This window comes from Curcuma longa, chromosome 18 (genome assembly GCF_044706935.1).
Source record: "Curcuma longa cultivar G26 ecotype Majalengka, Jawa Barat chromosome 18, ITB_CL_G26_1.1, whole genome shotgun sequence".
Classification (NCBI taxonomy): Eukaryota; Viridiplantae; Streptophyta; class Magnoliopsida; order Zingiberales; family Zingiberaceae; genus Curcuma; species Curcuma longa.
The window spans coordinates 1,085,448-1,104,212 of record NC_133878.1 but is presented as its reverse complement, the minus strand read 5'-3'; the positions used below and the strand labels follow the sequence as shown (position 1 = coordinate 1,104,212).

Here is an 18,765-nt window from a genome sequence, read left to right as displayed (position 1 = left end):
GGGCTCAGCACTTGTCCGACCTTATTTAAGTTCGAGTCAAGCTGATTATAATATATGAGCTGACCGAACCATAACTCTTCTGTAAAAAAAGATATAATCCGTCACCACTTCAGTGCTCTCACACAGTCGATCTCACGATCATCTATGAGGAGATAAATCGAGAAACTGCAGTTAGTCACGACAAAATAGAGTATTACTCGACTTCGCTGAGATTCGAACTTTTGCCCTTTTAAATCTGCTCCGTCGTAACCAACTCAGCTATGTTCTGAGGGCGACCAAACCACAACTCGATTGTGTATCTATTTGGGATTGGGTCAGTCTGTTGTATCGTGTCGGGTCGGGCCAACCCTAGCTGGTCTGGTGGCCCAAGTCCACATAATATTTTTGAATCCATTGATGGTCTTACGAACTGGTTCAAAAATTTTTGAACCGAAACGATCGAAACCCACTCAAAGGCAGACGAGAGCGGGAACTCAATCCGCCTCTTCAGTCGCCGCCGGGGCGATGTCGCCGATGGCGGAGGATCCCGTCCACCTGAGGATGTCGGAGATGCGGCTCGCGTGCGGAAAGGAGATCCAGAGCCGTCGGGAGAAAGCGAGCCTCGGCACCAGCTCCTTCCGCCACTCGCTCCGCTCGATCCGGTCCTCGGCCGAGCAAACCCTAGCAGATCGAGGTTGGTCCCTCCGTTTCCTTCCTGTCTTCCTTACTCCAATCCGCTGGAACTCGATTCATAACAATTTCGAATTCTAGGGTGCATCCATTTTGGATCTTGGTTTCGTACTCTTGCTTTCCGTTGCTCATTTCCTTTTTTGATTTGCCTTTTCTGTTTATGTCCGAAGTTTCACCTCTAAAAAGGAAGGAAGCATCTTCACAGTGATTGAGCTTGCAATCACTATTTTCTTCTGAGCAGAGTTGTAAAACAAAAATCAGTTTTTTTTTCAATATTCAAAACTTTGCTAGGGTTAACAGCTGTTAATGCTTCAATGTAGTTGGTGGGTTGTTTAAGACAGTCAATCGTGTAGCCAGTTGACGAGGGAGTATGTACGATCATGTTTGCATATTTTTTTCCGGTAAAGGTTCGCTCTTCACAAATGGAAAGCTCAAATTAGGTTTAGTGGACTTAAGTTTATATTGTTTAAAATTTAAGTATGGTTGGTTTAGGAGGAGGCATAGAACAAGAGGCATTTGGATGCAAGAAAAAATACTAAAAAATATAAAATGAAAGACAATCATGACAATTGCTTTACCTAAGTAGTTGGAGATGTTTAAAAGTTGAAATTTGAAACTATAAATATTGTCATATAACTTGGAAGACAATTTGAAACGATGGAATCACAATAATAGCATCTACCTTGCAATTTTGGAGGAGTTCATGCAGATTTGAAACTTTTATTATAATAAATGAATTTAACTTTCATATGGGGAATAGTCTTATTTGCCTGGGTTATTAAAAATTGGTTTGTAATATTCTTTTTTTTCACAATGCAGAAAAACTTTTCAAGCTGAAAGATGACCTCAATTGCTTGGAGGCTGAATTAGGTGAAGCTCTCTCAGGTATCCATTTCTCACCTACAGTTCATTTAAATGGAGAGCAAGACCATACATATTTTCGTATTGTAACATTATTTATGTCTTAAAATAAGAATTATTTCCATGTATTTGGAATATTTTGATCCTTTCCCACCAGTATCAAAGATGAGAGAAGTTTACTCTAGTTGCTCTCCATTTCAACTGCCCACCATTTGTCTTATTATTGACATTTTCATCATTCTTTTGCTTATTAAATAATAGAGCCAAAATATGTAAAACAGATTTCATATTTATTCATCTCATTTTTCCATTTCTTTTTATTGAAACTACACCATATATTTACTTCATTTTCTCGTTAACTAAAAACCTTTAGTTTTAACGATTCTCTCCACGATTTGAGTTTATGGTATTTCTACTTTCATCAATTATCACAATATTCTTTGCAAATTAAGTACACTAGGGAGGATTATTTTGAAGATGATTGGTAAATATGGAATGACCCCTGCCATAGGATTGAGTGACTGTCATCAACTTCTCTTAAATCATGATGGGAAGCCCTCACATTGCAATTGTTTTGTTTTCCTATGGCGGAATAATGAGTTTACGAAGCAGAGTAGGATTAGGAAGAAGCAAATGGAGAATTTTCTGCAAAAAAAAAAAGATATAAATTCATTCACATGTCTTGCATAGACTTATTATGTAGAGGATAAATATATGAACTCAATTCATCTGGTTACTTATATAAGTTCTATTTAGTTATCCATGACAACCTTTTCTATGCAGGCTAGATAACAACTTATCTGGTCTATGATTTGGTTTTGTAGTGAAGGCTGCTAAAGATTCTAAATCTGCTACTATTGCTGAAGCCCTTTCTACCACAGTATCTAGAGCTGAGCAACTGAAGAAGACAGTTACAGAACTAAGAAGAAAGAAAGATGAGTATGGTTCAACTATTTCAAAACAATTAGTTGGTATGCACATTAACCTGCTTTCCTTATTCTAGTTATTTATCAAACTTCTGCTTTTAGATTAATACTCTTAGGTGTTGTCTTTCACAGTAAGCAAGACTAATTTGTACACATCATTAATATTCTTTATTTAATCCCTTGGCATAAGTGCCTTGGTCTTAAAATCTTGTTTCTGTACTGTAATCGATCAAGTTTGGTTCTCCCTAAATATAAACCAAACTAACAGTTTTATGGTCTTGCAACAATAGGTTACCAAACATCTAGATAAACTCAATCAAATATCAAAGTAACATGTTCTGTATTGGAAAATTAAAATTCTAGATACAATATATTTCATCAATATTATAATATGAATACTATAATAGATTCCAAAAACTAGAACATAATTGTTCTCATACATTTGGTGTATCCTTTTGATATGGTTACAATCTATGCTTGACAATTTGCAAGAACAACACCAAGGAATAAAAATGCATTACACATTTGTTTTTTTGGTTGAAGCTGAGTGAGTTTCAAATTGCAACCATGGTCATTGTAGCTGGAAACTGGTTGATTAGTCATGCATTCTTGGTTAGATATTTTCCTTGCCTCAGATCTGGTAGCACTAGATAAGAGTAACCATCCATGTGGTGTATCCTTTAGATTTTGTGTCATGTGTTTAACAATATACCCCAAACATCAAGGAATAAAATGCACTCTACTTTTTTTTTTTATTCTGATTGAAGTTCAGATGCTTTCAAGTTCCAACTAGGGACATTGTAGCTGGAAGTTGGTTTAGTAGTCATGCATACCTGGTTAAATGTATTCCTGTCTCAGATCTGAAAGCACAAGAAGAGAAGAGTAATCATGATATGCTCGAAAGAAAAAAGATAGAGGAGGCTATTGAGTGGTACAGTAGGTTTCTTGGTTTCCGAGTTGAATGTGGAGAAGGTAAAATATGAACTTTCTTTACTTTGTCTATTATAATGGTTTTATCATATTTATCAATGCTTCGGGTGAAGGGGTCAAGTTCATCTTTGACAAAATTGATATGAAGAATCCATATGATGAGTACTCATTCAGCATCAGACTTGAAAATGAAGCTTATAAACGTAAAAAACCATCTCCATCAGTTTAATTTCTTGTGCTGATTTTTCTTCTTATTGTATATACTTAATCTTTCTCATAATCTTCAGTGCTCGACTGCAAACCATACTTGGAAGGTATTCTTGAATTGATCCAGGAATTGAATAAAACAAATAGCTTATTCAAGTTTGCAAGAATAATGAGAGAGAAATTCCAGGATGCTGCATTAAATGGTAAAGTATAAAAAAATATTTTTCAACCTGAAGTTGTTAAACTAGTCAAGTTTGAATTTAAATATTGCTTTAGTGGCAAATTCTATTCGGTAAACATGCTCTTGTTCACATTCTTCATTTGGTTTGTGAAATAGCCAGATACTTATTTAAATATGTATTGCTATATTTGTTACTCTGTTAGGTTATTTTGCATATTAGTGGTTTCATTTCTTGAGCTTGATTATTTGTATGAACGGTCGTTGTATTTTACCATGTGTGCAGACTATGTGGAGGTATCATGCCTGCCCTGGTTACTGGTTACTCTTTTTTTCCTATGAATTTTGTTCTGCTTTTTCTGATTTTTAAGCATTTGAACTGGAGCTTCTCCATGATGGCTCTCACTGAAAGCTTTCTGGTTCAATTACAGGAATGCTACCTGCAACTATGTTTGCATTTCCAGATTCTTCTTCAGTCACAGTGTCATCAGCCCCTCCAACCTCTGTGGACAGTATAACTGAAACAACAGTGACACCAAATGATTTTCATGTTCTAGATAGTGATCGTCAGTTTAATCCTGCTAAAAAGATCAACAATAGACAACCTGCAAAGCCATCTCCAAGTCCTCTGTCGTCTGCGCTTTGCTCTGAGACTGTGCGTCGCTCTCCACGTTTGCAGGTAATATTTTCAAAATCCTATGTTTTACCATGCAGAGAAGACGTTTCTATCTAAACTGAAAGTTACTCTAAATTAAGCAGCAAATACTTTTATGCTAATATACAAGTGACAGAGCTAGTTTAGAATGACATGGAACTGATGGAAAGTTGATTTTTTTTTTTTTTGATCTGATTCTCTAGGATTTTGGGCGCTCATTGTGGCATTACTTTCATGCATCTTCAGGCTTGGTACTAAAAAATTCCCCTCTTTTAGTTTGCTAAACCTCAATTTTAAAGAAAAAAAATCCATACTAAAATTACTAAATGTTGTAACACACATTAAAAAGGATTGTGCACATGTATGTATTATCAGGAAATTATTCATTCATGTCTGCAAATTTGCTGATCAGCACACTGTCTCTTTTCAAATATTGCCTGATTTCTTCTGGTCTGTCCACAATATCTAGTATCAAATTATGCATCTTTTAATCATGATAACTCCATTGATACTATTGAATAAGTTTCAAGTCAGTAAAGCATAAAAGCTAAGGATATTGATTTTGGTGATTATATTTAGCTCAGATAATAATGCACTTTCTGGAATATGTGATTTTACTAGGGCAAACATGTAGATGAATGGCTATTGCTTGAATGCTATGCCGATAGGCTAGGAGTTTGTCTAGCTTCTTGAATTTTGCCGGACTTTCTCGAGGGGTGTAGCTCTTTTAATAAGGCTACCCTCTTGTCTGAATTACACAATACATTCGATCATATGCAGATCATACATGCATCTTTTCCAAATAGATGACCAGGCACCTTAATGTTAATGTTGTCGACATGGCACCTTTTTAATTTATAGTTCGTGAAGAAAAGTGATACTTCATGATGATCTTGCATTTCTGTGGATATCTAGTTAGTGATCTCAATATTTGCAATTTATTGTGTTTTAGTACAAGTTTCTTTGAACTTAACTTCCATTCCATTTACATTGACTGTTATCCCATAGTTCACAGAAACAATTTGTAACTTTTCATCGCTCAAATTGATGTTCAACAGGCAAGACGTGGTCGGTGAGCCTCGACGTGATTAGACGACATATCATTATATGTGGTGGGTACTCTTGACAACTCTCCATAGCCAAAGAAATGACACGATGTAAAAATGACTCCCACTGCTTCTTTCTTTTTGTTTATATATCATCTCCCGTGATGATTTGCCCTTCTGATCATTTCTGTATTTATTGTGTCTTCTTTGATCGCGCCGAGGTTAAACTAGTGCTGTAACACTCCATTGTTTGCGACACTATCGAAACTGAACTGCTTGATCTTTACCGAAAAGGTCCAATTGCTGTGTTTGCTAGTGATCACAATTGACAAGTTTAGATGTCGATAAGAAAAGGTCCAAGAAAAGAGTATTTTGCAGCGAACAAACGGTAAATGCCTTGCAGATCATATACATAAATCCTTTAGGTAGACAAATTAGTTTAAGCTGTCACAGGGGTCTACATGGCGACCATTCTCCATGGAAGAATGCTGCTCGATTTCTCGGTGAGCACCTGCATAACATTTTCATTTTAACACTACTAACTAGCTTACTTTGTGCTTGCGATAAGCGAGTTTCAGATAGGAAATGTATCTTCTTACAGTTATTTGGGGGTTGGTATTTGCAATTCTGAGAGCTTGGTTTGCACAATATGGTGTGTTTTCTTACAGTAGATTGAAGAACTTCATCTGGGGAACTTAGTAAGAGTTGCCTAAGAACAATATCTGGCTTTAATTTTTCATAAGGTAATCTTCTGTGAACAAACCTGGTAAACCACCGAATGTCAGTATGGTCAAACTTGCAGCCATGGCCTCAGAAACAAGAAGTAGGGCTGTAAATGAGACATTCATTTGATATTTGATTTGATAAAAAAAATTGTATTTATGTTCATTCAATTGAATATTCGTCGTTCATAAATTATATATGTGAATAATGCTTATAAAATGTTGGTGAATAATTTTATTGATTTTTTAATCATTTCTAAATATACTATTTATAATATATTAAAAAAATAAAAAATAGTATAAAATTTATAAATCAATAAAAATTATAAGAATAACAATATTAATAAGAGCTCAATTAAAATCTTAAATAATATTATTTGAGTCTGATATAAATTTTAATAAATGAACTTACACAACTAAATTAGCTTGGCGGCTTACATCCAACGAGAAGCAAATTTTATTAGAGTACCAGATCAAATTTATTTTTTTTATAGTCTAGATATTTAATTTTTTTAAATTGATTATATTTTAAGATGATTAATTCGATTTTATTATGAAAATTTTTTATTAATGGAATTGATCATCCAAGTAAATCATATGCGATCGTCGTGGATGGGCCGGGACGGGCCCATCCTCATCGTGGGCCATAATCGAAAGCATAAATGTCTCGTTTTGTTGTGCTCGGGCATTTGCTGCGCGTTCCCGAACTCGAAGAAACCCTCGAGCTGTCGCTTCACAGCCTCTTCTGGTTTGGAGGGTTGGCTGCTTTTCTCTTCTCGCCCCTCCTCTCGAAACCCTAGGGGGAGAGGAGGATGTCGGGCGGCTTCTTCCGGGTAAGCGAATCCATCTCCCTCCTCGATTTTTGTGCCGCTCCACCTAAACCTAGGGATTTGATTGGGGTTTGCTAACTCGCCGTCGTCGCCTCAGGGCACCTCGGCGGAGCAGGACACCCGGTTCTCCAACAAGCAGGCGAAGCTACTCAAGTCCCAGAAGTTCCCCCTGGAGCTCGAGCACCCGGTGAGTGGTCTCATCATTTCAAGTAATAGATCGTATATCTGGTGTTTAGATCCCGAGATTCCGGGTTGAACTTTGTTGGTTACTTACCTTAAGCGAAATGGAAACTTAGATCGATTTCATGTTTAGGTGGATATGACGAAGGTGAAGATGGATGTTGTCAGGCCTTGGATTGCAACTAGGGTAACAGAGCTGCTTGGATTTGAGGACGAAGTTCTCATTAACTTTATTTATGGACTTCTGGATGGCAAGGCATGATGCTGATGCTGCTATGTTTTTTGGTGCAACTAATATGCCTAGTTTGCCAAGTTAAGTATGTTTTTTTACTTGTTATGCAGGGAGTGGATGGGAAACAGATTCAGATACAGCTTACAGGATTTCTAGAGAAGAACACTGGGAAGTTCATGAAGGAGCTTTGGGGACTTCTCCTCAGTGCTCAAGATAACGCAAGTGGTGTTCCTCAGCAGTTCTTGGATGCAAAACAAGAAGAAATGAGAAAAAGAAAGGTTTTATTGCAGCTTTATGTTTGCGTGTTACTTAAAGCTTTGACCTTCTCCATGTTGATTTGTTATAGATATTTCTGTTGTAGGTTGAGAGTGATATGATAACTCAGGAAATTCAGAAGAGAAAGGAAAGGGAAGGTAGAGAATTTGAGCAAGAGAAGCAGAAGAGGCTGGTATTTAACAATATCGATCTGAATATTTCCTGAGCTGGCTTTTTTCTTTTTTTTTTAATTTTGACTCATGGTTGTCTCTCTATGCCATTCAGCTAGCTTGTGCGATTATTTGGGTTCAGTTCATATACTTCTTTACCTCAAACTACTGTAGGACGTGGAAGCTGGTAATTCAAGATCTGCGAATGCAATTTCTGGCCCAAGTTCAAGACATTCACAGCCAAAGGATTCAAGACTTCAATTAGAGGAGAGAGATACAGAGATTGAGAAAAGTCCAGTTGTAAAAAGACGGTCAGTACAATGCTCTTTGTAACTTCACTTCTACTACAGTTCTTTTGAATTTTTAAACATGCAAAATATCACTTTTGTGGAAACTAAAATAGTAGTGTACAGTTTTTTTTTATGAATTCTTTTTCATTTGTTACTGGTTTAAAAGTGTACAAACGTCAACTTTATAGGATTGTATGATTGCTCCAACCTTTACATTACCGAATCTTAAGAAGCGTAATATACATCTATGCCTTGAATAGTGCAAATTTAAATACTTGTAAATTAACAACCATTTTTAGTAACACTGAAGTGTACATGTCTTTAATATTTTAAGATTTTCTTACAGAAATAATCTAGTGGCATGTGCAAATTTGTTGGACACAATGATCCAATTCTGTTAGATCTAGCTACAAGTTCCTAAATACCACAGAATTTTCTTCAGACCCATCAATTTTTCCATGTGTTGTGCTATTTCCCTTTAATTACTATTACTCTATTGTCTCTGTATACAAGCAACATGGAAGTGTACAAGTCTTTTTTTTCTAGAAGTAATCTAGTGACACATGCAACATTGCAGAACAATGATCAAATTCTGTTAGATTTATCTAAATTTTCCTATTCAGACCAGTCAATTTTTTCATTGTTTTGTGCTATTTCTGCCCTTATTATTGCTCTATGTTGTCTCTGCATACAATTCTTCTATCCAATATGTAGTTATACCCATTCTAGGTCTTCTAAATTATAAATTTCTCGATAGTGGCATTTCTTTCCTGTATGCCTGATGGAAAAAATCAAGTTTTTCTTAAACGAAGCTTCACGTAGTTGTATTGCATGGATGGTGATGTATCTTAGCTTGATACGTTGGGTAAAGGATTTTGTCTTATTTGGTTCTGCAATATTATCTTGAACTACATATTATCATTATCTGTTGGCTATGGTTGTCATTTTCTCTTTACACCAATATAACTATGCCACAGTTTGTTTCATACTTCCTTTTTCTGGACCTTCTATGTCTGAATTTCTAATAGATTTTTCTTTAGCCTGTAGGCATTTGCAACCATTGGTTGTAGCATATGCTTTTTACTACTGGTCCCATAAGGCAAAGTTTGGTCTAGTATTTGTTGGTTCTTATAAACAGCGATGAGATAGCTCTTGTTACTATATTCTAAATATTAGTAGTATTGAAGGGAAAATATAGATCTTTGGTATTGTGAGCTTATTTAGATGTAAGCTAAATAATTTTTTTCTTTTCCTTAGGCTCTACCTCTGTCCACCCTTGAATGATTATTCTTCTCCTATTTGGTAACATTGTGCTGTTTGTTTTATTCAGAGCTCTCTTTAGTATGTTGGGTTTGGTTTCTCAGTCTTAACTACATAATCATGCTGTCTTTATTCAGGACTTCCACACCAAGCTTGTCATTCAGCAAATCAGATTCTAAATCTGGGTGCTTAAAGTACCTTCTTTTTTTTGGATCCTATAGAAGTTTCGATTTTACTATCTGGTTATCATGCTGCTTCATGTTGTAGATAACTTATAAGCATGTCATCTATCCAATCACTATCCATAATTTTGGATAAACCTGACACAATATTACCTAGTTAATGTGTTTGGTTAATGTGTTCAAATTATTTAGCTTAAATTCAGCAAACTCTTCTGAGTTGCCATACTTTAATTTCTGAAATATTTAGACATCTTTAAGGTGACGAGGAACAATTGAGGAAGTTAATTCACTAGTTTGTTTTTGTTAGTAGATATTAAAGAGGATATATGCGACGGTAACCAACAGAAGATGCAGGACATTTCATTCACCTATGCACTTGTCATTATTCTTTCTGTGAATTTGAGGTCTATCCATGTTCTTTTTGTGGCAATTCTGAACTAGCTCACATGCTTCTTTACCAGGGAAGGAAGGTCAAGGAGTGCATCTGTTTCTTCCCAGTCACGGAGCCGTTCAGTTTCTCCTGGTAGGCAGTATCATTCTCCACCTAGGCGTTCTATTTCATCGGAAAGGCGGTATAAGTCTCCAGCAAGAAGATCTATTTCTCCTCGCAATAGACATTCACCAAGGAATAATTCACCTCGAAGACACAGATCTCATTATGCTAGACGAAGATCGCCTTCAACACCAAGGCATGGATCACCTTCGCCTGGACGTAAATATCCTTATGGACGACGATCTGCATTATCTCTGCGCCATAGGTCTCCTCCCTCACGTCGTAGATCCCCCATTCAAAATCGCAGAAGATCACCTTCACCTAGACGCCGCTGGGACTCACCTTCTAGACATCGCAGAGACTCACCTTCACTGGAACGTCGTAGGAGATCACCTTCTTCTGGACACAAAAGGAGATCACCTTCTCCCGGGCACAGAAGGAGATCACCGTCTCCCATACACCGCAAGAGGTCACCTTTACCAGCACGTAGGGGAACGCCTTCTCCGGCACATCGAAGGAGAACACCTCCCCCACGTCGCAGAATATCACCATCTCCTTCACACTATAGAAGATCTCCTCCTTCACGCCATAGAAGATCCCCTTCTCCTTCATGCCATAGAAGATCACCTTCTCCTTCACACCATATAAGATCACCTTCTCCAGTACGTCACATGTCTCCTGTCAGACGTAGGTCTTCTTCTCCTCAGCAATATAGATCATTGTCTCCAAAGAGATTATCTCCAGATGCTTCTCCTCAACAAGGAAGATCTCCTAGGGGTTATGGTGCCAATGCTCAACCATCTGAACGAACAAGGAAAAGGTGATTATTCTGAGAACAATACCATTCATTTTCTTTGTGACTATTGTTGCTGTTTCAATTTTGTTATCCTGTCTGACATGCTGATACAATTGCAACGGCCACAGTCCTAACAGGAATCGTAGAGGTTCAAGTAGGGAAATTGATAGCAGAACCAATGGCTTTGATACTAGAAGGCTTGAGGATGACTATGCATCTGAGAGGTACTCCTAAACCAACTTACTCTTTTCATTTATTGAATATCTGCATGTGAAAAGGATAATTCCTTGCACCACTTTTGTCTTACTGTTTTGCATTGTTTTATTTCTCTTACAGGGCTGGGGAGGGACGATCATCATCTCATACTGCTTCACACAAAGTGTTGGGTGAACGTACTGGCTCAAAGCAGAATGTTCTACACCGTGTTCTGTCCAAATTGCCAGATTCTTCTAGGTCTTCCAGTCAAGATTCTAGAGGTCAAATTGACATCCACGATGACGATGATCATCATGTGTTGCCTGAAAATTCTTCAGGGCGATCAGCCTCGCCTAGTAATTCAAGGAGAACAAACCCAAGAAGGAATAGGTACGCATGTTACATTTGATCTTCTCTCCTTTTTTTATGGGCTAGGCGTTGTCAATTTATCATAGAGCTTGTTGTGCAAATTCGCTTGCAGGTTGTCTGAAGATGCTACCACCAAACAATCTGACAAACGAATGCCTCGTGATATCATGGGAATAAATAATGACACGGAAAAGGCTGATGTTATCAGGTAAAATTGGTTCAATCTTTTATGTAATTGCAAAATATATACCCAATCTCTTATTTTCCTTTTCATGTCGATGCTGATTCTCAGTGAGGATGTGTATCACGACAACAATTCAGCATCTAAGAAAGGTAAATTTCTAGAAACAGAGATGGAAAAAAAAAGTTTTTCTGCTACTTATTCTAGAACAGTTCTATTTATGCATTATCAATTGGTTCACTCCACAGGCATCCAACGTCATCCTTCAAATGTGAAATCAAAGTCGGATGATGAATGGAATAGGTAATCCTTTTACTTCTTTTAGTATCATATTGTTACATTCTTTTGTGATGGATACCATTTCTAGTTGTTTGATTCTGGTCTAAATTAATTACCTATTTAGTTATTTCTGTTTATTTTTAGTTAATATCAACTAGATAAATTTTAGTGCTCAACAACTTCACGTGTAAATAAATGAAGACAAGGTAGTGAATTAAACTGTTGAAAAAAAAGGCCTGAGTAATCTAACTTGAAGTTAATAATTAACTTCACCAAAGTATGGTAATTATAAGTTGTAATGCTCTTTCGATCAATTAAGTGAAGAATGTTGTCTCACCCAAGGCTTCATGTGAAGACATAGGAAACTAGGCTTATAGTTTTTCGAGTCAGAACACAGATTAATAGGTGGATATGAAAGGAACAAGAAAAAAGTTTGATCATGTGATAAATTAAATTTGGCTAATTAGGGTATAAGTTATTTGCTTAAGAGTTATGATTCTTGAGTTGTTGTAAAGGAGGATATGATATTTTGCCAACTCAAACTAGATGAGTTATTTTTTAAATCATGCTGGCAAATATTTGACTTTATTCCCCCAACCAAAATCAAAGTTTTTGTTCTGGGACCCAAGACATTTTGCTACAAATCACTGTAGGTCAATTGGTCATAAGCAAGAATATGTTACTCTAGGTCTATTGTCCATTTTATCATATGCATGTTTGACAATCCTATATTTTAACTGGCAGTGGTGTGGATATTTCTAGAAGAAATGTATCACAAATGTTGCGATCTCAAGTTGGTATTGAATATGGCCCTGAAAGGGGGGTGCGGGGCGGGAAACATTCCAGTGGTGATCGGCAAGGCTTGGCGCTCTCTCCATCTGATGCTGAAATGCAGCCCAAAACAAGAGATTACAAAGAAGAGATTGACGAACAGAAACATAGGAGTTCAGAAAAGAAAAGGCACAAAAGGTCTGATAAGCATAGAAGAGATTCAGATCACACTTCCCATTCTGATTCTGATATCGAAGACAAGAAGGAAGCCAAGAGAAGAAGGAAGGATGAGAGAAGGTTACGAAAGGAGGAAAAAAGGCAAAGGCGAGAAGAGAGGCACCGCAAAAGATTAGAACGCCACTCAGAGAAGCATAAAACAAAGATTGCAGATACAGTGAGACCCCCCTCTGATTTTGAGAAGGATCACAACGATGCTGGCAGATCAGATGATGGAGCTGCGTTTATTAAGGGCCCTTGCTCATCCGACAATGCAATTGAAACTGAGTCCGAAGAGAAGCAGCTTGAGATTGAGCTTCGCAAAAAGGCCCTCGAGTCTCTCAGAGCGAGGAAGGCTGTTAGGCACTAAATCATAGCCTTAGCACGCTAGAACTTCCATCTGCATCTTGCTTGTGGTATTGTTTCATTTGTATCAGACAATGCAGGAGTAAGCATGTTCTAAACGTATAATCTGGCAACCGAAGTGCCTCGACTAGTAACTTGTTAAAGTGACTTTCATACCAATGACTGCCATGCCATTCTGGAATTTCACACTTATTTACCGTGTTTCAGTTGGGTATAAAATAGATGTTGCTATTGATAATTTGTTTTCAGAAATCTCTACTAAGTTCAACTTTGCAGGGTTGAGCAGTGCACTACCTTCTCGAAGAACAAGATATATCAAACCCTTAATTTTTTCCTCATCGGTAAGCTAATCACTTCGATCAAGTAGCTAGATCTTAATTAAATACTTATTCAATTTCTGTCTCATCAATATGTTTATTTGATTTTTTTCATAAAAGATATAAATTGTCTTGCACCATTAGAAGTTAAGTATTTTGACACAGCATTTTTGAGAAAGCAAATAGACTTTAGATAATAGTTGATATGGCAAGTCTTGATAGGTTTGACATGACAAAAAGAGACTTAACAATCGGTCTAAAGTGACATTCGACTTGTATGTATAAGATCAAAGGGGCAAATCATCACTCAAGCTCAACCACATATATAGGTGAATTCGGCCACCCTGTTCGGTCACATATATGGGTGAATTTGATCACACGTTCAGATTAGCTCGGTCACACTTTTAGGTGAGTTCGGCCACGCATATAGATGAGCTCGGCCACGCATGTAAGTGAATTCGGCCACGCATATAGGTGAGCTTCGCCACATGCTTAGGTGAGCTCGACCACGCATATAGGTGAGTTCGGTTACACGTCTAGGTGAGCTCGGCCATGCATATAGGTGAGCTCCGCCACACGCTTAGGTGAGCTCGCCCACGCATTCATGTCAGCTCAGCCACATGCTCAGTTCAACATGACCAGTTTATATAGCTTAGTCACATGCTCTCACAGCTCGGCCATTTATACAGTTCGACCACATATCTTTCGATCTCACACATCAGGTCAGCCATCAACGGACAAATACGTTGAATCTTTCTCCTTGGCTCAGATTTATCAGCTTATCCAAAAGGATAAGGACGGTGATCAAGTTCCCAAACTTGGTCCCCAAAAATCTCACATATTTATGCGCACAATCATCGAATGAAGATAATCAACCATGCTGAGCCGTTGGATGTTTGGAAACCGTTAGAGATCGTGCCGTTAAGGGCGCAGTAACAGTCAATCACACGCGTTAATCTCTAAAGATCACGCTCCCCCTACTGCTATATAAACTCCGCAGGTATAAAGAGGAAGGGATTCGAATTTTTTTTACACGCATACTATTTCTTTTTCTTCTTTCTTATTCGTGGCTAACTTGAGTGTCGGAGTGGCTTTGCCGGGAATCCCCGGCGCCCTACTGATCCATTCACTCAACTCTGTCTTTTTAGGTTCCCTCGTCGACGGGACCAACAGCGGTTGAAGTGGCATATTCTGGTCTGGTGGCTTGACCGTCGTTGGTATTTAGCCGGAACAATATGGTTAAGTTGTGGTATCAGACTAGGCCAGTTGAAGGTGGCTCAACTTGCAAACTAGGCTGAGCACATCAGTGGACTGAGCTAGGCCGGGCACAACTCAAATGTCATGTCCGCCCCCATAAATTATTAAAAACTTTTAAAAATATAAATATTATTCGACGTAATTAAGAATAAAAAAAAAGAACGTCTCTTTTATTACAATTATCAAAAGAATGTCTTATTTTTATTTATTATCAAAGAATATCTCATCCCCTGTTAATACCATCTTATTTTTTAAAATTGTTTTTATTTTTATATTATTATAATTTATAATTGATACAACATGACCTTTTCAATTCAGATCAACATAAACAAACTATATGACAGTAATTATAATTGATAACTACTAAATATGAATATTTTATGATCAATATTAATTAATATTATATTAAAAAATATTTTCACTCTTATCAAAACTTACTATAATTTTATAGATCTTATAATAGAGATGTTTTATCTTTTATCAACACCGATCAATATTGATTAATATAAGTTAATATCATATTATAATAACTACCCATCATAGCTATTATAATATAAATAATTTTTCCCAGCTACGACGTATTTGTAAGAATTTTCTTCCAAATGGGGAACGCAATCAAAGGATGCTGGGCATCTGGATTGATCGCCGTATGCGCTTCCCGATTTACCCTGTGGTCGGTGGGAAATTTCTGTGGGACCGGACCGGCCACCCCCAGTGATTGAGTCCATGAGACTGACTGAGATTTATCATTTTTATAATATAAATAATTTATTTTTATCAATACTAGTCAACATTATATTATAACAGCTACAGGATGATAGTTGTTATAGTGTATAGTTGTAATGGCTACGGAATAGTACATAGCTTGTTCCAACCAAAATACCATGGATGATTAAGTTATCGGTCAACGAATTACTAACATGCATGTTTCTCGAAGATAGTTGTTGAAAAAGACAAAGGAATTTGAAAAATACTTTAAAAAAGAGTTAGAATAGTACTGAAGATGGATCCCGACAAACTACTCCAACGCTCAAGTTAGGGTTTGCGTAAGGAAAGAATTTTATGACTTGAGGAAATTAAGATTGATGTGTGCATACCTGTGCCCATGGGTATGAGTCCTCTTTTATTTAATATCCATTTAAGATATATTCTAAAATATTCGTTATTTAGAAAGATTCTGATGATTATCTGTGTCTTTTAGGGATATTTTCTTATTTTTCCGAAAGAAATAGTCTTAGATTCTCCTGATTGCATGGGCTAACCGACTCTTAGGATTAAGCAGACTCTAAGGTTGGAATTTGAGGCCAGGATAAGGTTGGCACGTGATGTCGAACAAGTACTGAAGTCAAAGCTCGAGGTCAGGACTTGAAGCCGAGATGAGGTCGACACGTGATGTTGAGCAAGTGCTAAGGCCGAAGCTCGAGGTCGAGACTCAAGGCCAAGACTCGAGGTTGAGATGAGGTCGACACGTGATGCCGAGCAAGTGTCAAGGCCGGAGCTCGAGACCGAGATGAGGTCGGCATGTGATGCCGAGTAAGTGCTGATCGAGATTGGCACTCGAGGCTGAGATGATGTCGGCATGTGAGGCCAAGTGAAGTCGAGACTTGAGGCCGAGATGAAGTTGACATGTAAATGTCGAACGAGTACCAAGGCTAGAGCTTGAGGTCGGAACTCGAGGCCGAGATGAGGTTGACGTGTGATGCCGAGCAAGTGAAGTCGGGACTCGAGACCGAAACGAGGTCAATACATGAAGGCGAGTGGGTGCAAAGGTTAGACCCTAAACCTTAAGGATAACTACTATTAGGATCTAGGGGTGTAGATTTATTAATTGTTCGCCTCTTAAATATTATCTAATCTTTTTTAATGATTTTACTCCTTTCTATTTTTCAGTCATGTGATCTTAACAACAATCACATATTAGTTCAGACACTCTGGCATATCATAATTGTTATAATTGTATAACAGTTATGAGATTGTAATTGTTATGAATATATAATAGTTATGAACTATCTGTAATTATTATAATAATATAAAATAAAAATAATTTTGAAAAGTAAAATATGTTGAAATTAGATGGAGCATCTTTTTTAATAATAAATTAAAAAAAAACGCCCTCGTCTATTCTAATAAAAGGGGTGCTTTTGATTTTTGTCAATTAAAAATCTGGTAGCTCGCGTACAAACTAACAGGGCTTGAGTCCATGTTTGGCGACCAAACGTGACATCACAAGTCTCTTGCCTGTATGATACATGACAGTCGGTTTATTGGACTTGAGCTATATCAGATAATCCTACCTCAAGGATGAAAATATGGATCCACACGCTTAATCCACCATCATTTTTCAAAATATTAAATAATTTTAGTATATTATAAAGAAATATTATTTATCTACCAAATTTGTAAACTATAGTTTTTGTTAATTATGCAAATAATAACTTTAATTATTCTTTACTTAATTATGCAACTCAATTCTAGAATATAAAGCTGACTTGTGCTATTTAATGGAGAAAGGAAATTAAATTAATTACTAATCCTTGTATTTCAAGGGAAAATTTTTTAATTATTTTCTTAATTGACTTTCTAAACATCTTTTTATTGGGATCAAAATTCTCAACTTACACTAAAATATTACCAATTTCGAATGTGACTTAATCTAATCAATAAAATTGATTAATGATTCACATTAGTTGGCAGTGTAATTGGATCTCGTGCTGATTAATTAATCAAGTTTGTTAGTGTTTATTAAGCAGTTTAAGTCCAAGTTAAGTTAATTTTGTTAGGGTTTGACTACCATAACCTAACGTAAGTCACAAGCAAACACGACTCATAATCGTTAAGAGAATTGAATAGGGAAACTCGAAGCTCTATAAAACTATGGCTTCTATGTTTCTTTATTTCTTTCGAGAGAGCCGACATAGCTAACTCAAGAAGTCCAAAAGATCATCATAAATGTTAAGTAAAAGAACCGATCGACATCAAATAATAATCAACTAAACAATAGAACTTAATTATCTTCCAACTCTCCGAGGATACATCTACTTAGTGAAGCGTAGGTTTAGAAATTCGAAGGGATAATTTGATGTCAAGCATGCTCTATCACTCTATATATCAATATAATCACTAAAGCTTCAAAGAAGTTTACAATCATTAGATGAATAATTATATCGACTAGAATCACAACGTCTCATATATCATACTCGTATTCTCCTATTATGACCATCAATGTCGAATCCATCATTCGGTGCCTAACATTCGAAAGATGATATGATGTTGTTGTCATATACATTTTGTCGATCTTCATGATGTATTAGATAGTAATCCAACAACTTTTTAAGTGGGGCAAAGTAATTAGATATATTTTAAATTAATGATGGGGACACACAAGAGTCCTAACTAAGATTGGGGGTTAAATAATTGATAGTACTTCTCACATGAGACTATTGTTTATTAATATGATTAATAATTACTCATTATTAATTGAGTTGATCAATGAGGTCTCGAGAAAATAATAGGAACCCTAGAAAAGTAGTGTTAAAGGAGATTAACGAGTGCAAGTTTAGAGATGGACTAATTAAGTGCTTATTTATCACATAGTTATTGAGTCTAGTGATACTAGACTGCATCAAGCATGTCTTGACTTAGTGTCGTGCATGCTGAGTTAGATCTAGGTTTTTGTTGAGTCCGACTCAAGTTGTGCTTGGCACGACTTGACATTGTGTAAGAATAGACATGATACTACTTAGTTTTGTATCAATTTAGGTCTGACTCAAGTCATGTCAAAACGTAGACTCATAAATTGGATGAAGATCAACGAAATAGTGCTCCAAGCTACCTTTAGTAACACATTATATCATCGAAAGCCACCACATTGTTCTTACTAACACAACACTCAACTAGTAGCACACTGATGCGGGTGTCATGAAGGACATTGC

The 18,765-nt window shown here is 36.7% G+C and overlaps 2 protein-coding genes across 3 annotated transcripts; both read left to right on the top strand.

Moving 5' to 3' along the window:
• Nucleotides 1–495: 495 nt before the first annotated feature.
• LOC141812302 (kinetochore protein SPC25 homolog) lies at nucleotides 496–5,717 on the top strand. Of its 2 annotated transcripts, XM_074700345.1 has the most exons (9): nucleotides 496–673; nucleotides 1,489–1,554; nucleotides 2,355–2,501; nucleotides 3,315–3,428; nucleotides 3,500–3,589; nucleotides 3,674–3,796; nucleotides 4,203–4,450; nucleotides 4,630–4,677; nucleotides 5,485–5,717. In XM_074700345.1, exons 1-9 carry the CDS (start codon nucleotides 505–507, stop codon nucleotides 5,500–5,502), a joined length of 1,023 nt encoding a protein of 340 aa, XP_074556446.1. In that variant the 5' UTR covers nucleotides 496–504; the 3' UTR covers nucleotides 5,503–5,717. The 2 variants fall into 2 exon arrangements, with proteins under 2 accessions (XP_074556446.1, XP_074556447.1); XM_074700346.1 differs by lacking the exon at nucleotides 4,630–4,677.
• A 1,186-nt stretch (nucleotides 5,718–6,903) lies between these two features.
• LOC141812227 (uncharacterized) lies at nucleotides 6,904–13,465 on the top strand. Its single transcript, XM_074700274.1, has 13 exons — nucleotides 6,904–7,027; nucleotides 7,122–7,211; nucleotides 7,338–7,460; nucleotides 7,547–7,714; nucleotides 7,798–7,884; nucleotides 8,036–8,172; nucleotides 10,055–10,906; nucleotides 11,011–11,106; nucleotides 11,219–11,467; nucleotides 11,559–11,654; nucleotides 11,739–11,779; nucleotides 11,876–11,930; nucleotides 12,651–13,465. The coding sequence occupies exons 1-13, from the start codon at nucleotides 7,007–7,009 to the stop codon at nucleotides 13,261–13,263; spliced, it is 2,628 nt and encodes an 875-aa protein (XP_074556375.1). The 5' UTR covers nucleotides 6,904–7,006; the 3' UTR covers nucleotides 13,264–13,465.
• Nucleotides 13,466–18,765: the final 5,300 nt, after the last annotated feature.

Coding starts and splice junctions, on each gene's coding strand:
- LOC141812302 (XM_074700345.1), top strand. CDS start 505: ATGTCGCCGATGGCGGAGGATCCCGTCCACCTGAGGATGTCGGAGATG. Junction 2,502..3,314: donor TATTTCAAAACAATTAGTTG/GTATGCACATTA, acceptor TTCCTGTCTCAG/ATCTGAAAGCACAAGAAGAG. Junction 4,451..4,629: donor GTCGCTCTCCACGTTTGCAG/GTAATATTTTCA, acceptor CTGATTCTCTAG/GATTTTGGGCGCTCATTGTG.
- LOC141812227 (XM_074700274.1), top strand. CDS start 7,007: ATGTCGGGCGGCTTCTTCCGG. Junction 11,655..11,738: donor GAAAAGGCTGATGTTATCAG/GTAAAATTGGTT, acceptor GCTGATTCTCAG/TGAGGATGTGTATCACGACA. Junction 11,780..11,875: donor CAATTCAGCATCTAAGAAAG/GTAAATTTCTAG, acceptor TTCACTCCACAG/GCATCCAACGTCATCCTTCA.